The sequence below is a fragment of the Anopheles coustani genome, chromosome 2 (assembly GCF_943734705.1).
Source record: "Anopheles coustani chromosome 2, idAnoCousDA_361_x.2, whole genome shotgun sequence".
NCBI classification, from domain to species: Eukaryota; Metazoa; Arthropoda; class Insecta; order Diptera; family Culicidae; genus Anopheles; species Anopheles coustani.
Window position 1 is genome coordinate 2,835,797 of NC_071289.1, and position 5,181 is coordinate 2,840,977.

The window sequence follows — 5,181 nt, forward strand, 5'->3', positions numbered from 1 at the left end:
TAGGAGTCGAGTTGTGTCTTTTTGGTGCTTTTTCCAACCTCTGCCGGGGAAACGAGAGCGAGAGAGAGAGAGGGAGAAAGAGCGAGCGGTGGGAAAAGGTAGAAAACACGAAACGAAATTACCGTCGTGGAAGCCGCAACAACGAAAAACCGCGTAAGCGCGCGAGAGCGAGATAGAGCGGCGTGAGCGTGTGAGTGAAAGAGAAGGGCGCTCGGGCGAAAAAGAGAGCCTACCTTCGATCCGAAGAATAATAATCCAGGAAGTGTGTACCGGCAAGGGGGAAAGCCCGCGGCCCGTGGAGGTTGCCGTGTGTTGTTTGTTCTTTTTTTTTTTTTAACTACGCTGCGAGTGTGTGCGTGAATAAGCGGCGGTGTGTGTGTGCCGCGAGTTGTGTGCCAGCTTCCTTCTCCACCATCCATCCTCAAACGTCTCACCGCGGGTCTCCCGTTCCTGCTGATCGCAACCGGCACAACGAGTTTGTGGATAAAGAGAGTGCGTGCGGGAGAAGTGTGACGACGAAGAAAAAGGGCTAAACGGAAACCGAAGAAGCTGGAAGGAGGTTTTAAAACCGAAAAAGAAAATGGTCGAAAGTATTTGAGTGTATTTTCCGTCGGCGATAATACATCCCCCAAGAAACAAGTGATTTTGCATTTACATCGTGCGTGTGGCGGGTTCTATTGGTTTTTTCCTTCCCCCCCGTCCCGCCTTTCTGCGAGCCGAGGGAAAACAAATCACGCGGAAAACAGGGAAGAAGAAGCAAAATCGGCCCGCGGATCTAATTTATCGTTTTGCCGGCGCTTGTGTGTTTTTTTGATTTGCATTCGGAGCCCGCACTTCGACCGGATTTGTGTGGAATGAGAAATGAACACCGGAAAGAATGAAACATAAATCTCGAGGAAAACCGTGGCACAACACAACCAACCCGCGCCAGCTGTGATTCGCAATAGTAAGACGGAAAGAGGGAAGAAAAATCGATGTTAATCCCGAGAGTGGGGAAATCCTCCGCGTCTGATACACCGCCGTGTTGTTGTGTCATCAGATGTTTTGACATTTCGTTGCGCGAACCGAAGTGTGTTCCCAGTGTGATCGATCGTTGTTTATCTCGGGCATGTCAGCTGGTGTCCGATTGATCGATCCGAAAGCGCGTCGTGAAGAAGAACACCGCTGAGTCGTCGATGCAAATATCGCGTCTTCTTTGATCGAGGAATAACCTTGGATTAAGTGAACAAACAAACCACTGTGGTGTATTAGTAAGTCGGCCATAGTAAGAGCAGGCTGGGTGATATAAGAAACGTTTTGTGAGGGAGATATACAGAAGAACCAAGTGTTTTCCCAGCTGGTGGGAAATGCTAGCAAGATGAAGAGCCGCATCCATCATCACAGTAGCAGTAGCTGGAGCGGCAAAAGTGGTTGCCATAGTAGCGAGATGGTGACGACGACGACGCCATCCGGGTGTAGTGACGACAGTGCGCGAAGCGTGCGATGTAGAAACACAGAGGCAAATCGTCGGTGGCGACGAACGACGTCAGCGACGACGAGCCGGCAGAAGCCGTCCTCGAGAAAAGCCAGCGTGCGGGAGTGGGAGCTGGAAAATGACACCGGCAGCAGCAACACACTGACGACGAAGCGGCGCCGGTACAGAAATCTGAACGCGCGGCTAAAGTGTTGCCTGCCGGGAGTCGGCAGCAGCTCGGCGCTCACGATCGCGCTCGTGATCGCACTGCAGCTGCTCGCCCTGCAACCTACCGTGCTGCACTGTGCCAAAACGTTCTACATGCACTGGAACACGACGAACAGCATCTTCCGGATCGACAACACCGACCACATCATCGACGTGAACAAGGGCAACTCGCAGTTCGAGTACGATCAGGTGCATATCATCTGCCCGGTGTACGAGCCGGGCACGTTCGACAACGAGACGGAGAAGTACATCATCTACAACGTGTCGAAGGTGGAGTACGAGACGTGCCGCATCACCAACCACGACCCGCGCATCATCGCCATCTGCGACAAGCCGAACAAGCTGATGTTCTTCACCATCACGTTCCGCCCGTTCACGCCGCAGCCGGGCGGCCTCGAGTTCCTACCGGGCAACGACTACTACTTCATCTCGACCTCGTCCAAGGACGACCTGCACCGGCGGATAGGTGGCCGCTGCACCACCGACAACATGAAGGTCGTCTTCAAGGTGTGCTGCGCCGACGACCAGAACCCGAACCAGCACCAGCACCACGGCGGCGGCCACCTGCCCTCCAACGGCACCGTCATCGGAGGCGGCGACGGTGGCAACGGCGCGGGGGGTGTGTCCATCAACACCAGCAACAACACCATCTCGATCGACGCGTTCGATCCGAACTCGCGGCTGCTGCCGCCCGCCATCAACACCAGCCAGGGCAACATCGTGCAGAACACGGTCAACTGGCCGGTGTGGAACGATGGTCAGGGCCACCAGCAGCCGCCCCACCTGCCCCCGCACGTCCGTCCACCCCCGGCCACGCCGGCGATCGGGGCGAACGGGCGGCACAACCACCACTACACCGCCTCGCCGCCGAGGACGTCCATCAACAGTGGCACCGGGAACGGTAACATTAATAATCATAACTACAACATAAACAGTCCACCGTCCAGCGTGCATCCGGGCCAGAGCGGCGGCGGCGGCAGCAACCAGAAGCCGACCAAGAAGACCAAGGAGTACGACAAGCAGCACCCGAACGAGGTGGTGAAGAACGAGGAGCTGACGTACAACAATCAGGGCGGAACCCTGAGGCCCGGAGCGTTGCCGGTGACGCTGGCGGTGGCGGCAGTGTTGGTGGCACTAGCGGGGAGCTCCTCCCCCTGGCGGCGGTGGTGGAGCTGAGGGATGACGAGGCGGTCGATGCACGCAGGCGATGCACCAACACCACCACCAACACCTTCGTCACCATTGCTGCCGTCACCGTCGGCACCTTCCTGGAGGTCGTCGTCGTCGTCCTTTGAAGGGGCCGGAAGTCGCCAGCATCATCATCCCCGAGCCCTGTGGCCGTCGTTGTAGTGTTGTCTCCAGAGTCCCCTTCCCGAATTCCCGCCCGTTTGATGAACTCCACGGAAGGATGCTGATGTCCCGAGAAGGAGTTCGACGAGTCCCCGCCAGAATCGTTGGTGTTTGTAATTAAGGAGTCGATTAATTTAATTTAATTATACCCAAAACCACCACCCCCCACGTTTTCCTCTCCCACCTCGTCGTCTCACTCCGTGTGGCGCTTGAGCCAGGATGTCCTTATAGTCAAAAAAAAAAAGGGGTGAAACGGATTTCGGCGGAGCGAACACACACACAAAGGCCAATCGCGGGGCAGCCGAGGGGTCAATTCGCTGCGATTGGTGGTCGATTTCTCGCGTACACGAGGGGATGATTGCAATTTTCCAACATCGGAGCTGGAAAATCCTTGAAAAACTCTCCGTCGCTCGCCCCCTTCCCGTTCGGTTTTCGGGGAGAGGGTGGGAATTAGTCACACAAACAGAACACAAAAATTAGGGAGAGATTTTTTTTCTGCTGCTAACGGTAGACAAACACAACACATTGATCGTGGAAGCAGGAAGGGGATGCATTTTTTAGAAGTATAGACGAAACCGTCACGCGTACTCTCGATGTTGTATGTATGTACGTTATACATAGAAAAAAAGCGTGACCGGAAGACGACCCCGGTGTATTCTGATAGTAGGTTAAACTGAAAGTGAAAAACGCTGGGAGAAACGATCGCTCGATCGATCGATTGCCTTTTTCCCTCCCAACCTTCACTGCCCCCCACACACGCGCCCCTCCCCCCAAACGTAGTCCTGTAGTAGATGCGAGTGATATTAATTTAAAACAAACTAAACGAAACAAGTAATAAATTGGTAGGCATTGTGTTTTAAGAAGAGGATAAAAAATAGGGGAAAAGAATAAAGAAAAAGCTTCGAAAATCGACCATGTTAAAAAAAAAAAATTACCAAAAGTAGACTTTTCCATTCGGTCCCAAGAAAATCAAAAAACAAAACAAGAAAGAGAGATACAAACCATGACTCGACACGAGAAGGGAAAAGAAAAAACACACGACCAATTGGCTAACCCATTGTGACATAGATTCTTTTTTATGTTGTTGTTGTTATACACATTCATTGATCCAAGCAGGCCACAAGAGTTTCCGCGCAGAAGACAAGACTGATGATCGTTTCAATTGGGAATACTCCTTCGTTTAAGTCCCTCTCTCTCTCTAAGTTTGCCGCAATCTTATGTTTGCGTTTTTTTAAAGACGAACTTCTTCTCCCAACCGATTAATTAGAATGGCGTAGATTGTGCAGGAAAGATGAAAAAAAACATGGGGGATAGAAGTTTATAAGTTATTTTAACTTTTAGTAAACCCCCTTAACATACCATTCACAAACTCAGTCAGACAAACGGGGAGAATCGATTCCAATTCGACCGCATCAAACAATAGTGTACTAGAAAGTAACAATAGTAGTTTAAAGGTAGAGCTCACTCACAGCATTACTCGTTTGTGTTTTACACTCCTCATAGCGTTTCCGTTAGCTTCTTGTGTCTGCTTTCTGTTGCAATCAGTATTCCAGGGAAGGTCTCGGCCCTTCAGCAGTGTGTCTCCGGTTTTGTCCCCCCTTTCGTTCACCAATGCACACACATTTTTTAAAATCGCGACATACATGCTATTTGGTCTGGTGAGAAAAACCGGTCCTAGGCCGTGGATGGCAAGCCTTTACCACCATTTTACACAAAACTTTCTTCATGTGCAAGGTCGTTAGAAAGAAACATAGAAAAAGAGAACAAATTGAATAAGAAATTGTATCATATATTGTCCAGCATAGTGTGGGAGGGTTAAGAAAATATAAAAGAAGAAAAGGAAAAGAACGAAACAGAGCCGAGGTAACGTTATCGGGTGGAACCTAATGTCGCGATTAAGAAAACAGAAAAACCCTAATTTAATATGTCCCAACCTAGCGTTTACGAGTGGATCGCAATCCACGGCAACACACACCCCCTTTATTTTTTGTGTAAATACAGTGAATTATTTTCGTAAAAATCATCAAATCTATACGCCGAGTTCGGTTTTCCTTTCTTCCACGGGGGTAATTTACCTTCGAAAACACATTGAGAACGCGGGCTTTCGATTTTGTTTTTCCGTTCAAAATTTCTCTTTTTTGCTTCTTTTT

General features: G+C 50.6%; 1 protein-coding gene across 1 annotated transcript; it reads left to right on the forward strand.

Moving 5' to 3' along the window:
- The first annotated feature begins 447 nt into the window (after positions 1 to 447).
- On the forward strand, positions 448 to 4,039 carry LOC131262000 (uncharacterized). Its single transcript, XM_058263889.1, has one exon. The coding sequence runs from the start codon at positions 1,358 to 1,360 to the stop codon at positions 2,855 to 2,857; it is 1,500 nt and encodes a 499-aa protein (XP_058119872.1). The 5' UTR covers positions 448 to 1,357; the 3' UTR covers positions 2,858 to 4,039.
- The last annotated feature ends 1,142 nt before the right edge of the window (positions 4,040 to 5,181 follow it).

What these genes read in the sequence shown, in the direction of transcription:
- LOC131262000 (XM_058263889.1), top strand. Translation starts at nt 1,358, where the DNA reads ATGAAGAGCCGCATCCATCATCACAGTAGCAGTAGCTGGAGCGGCAAA.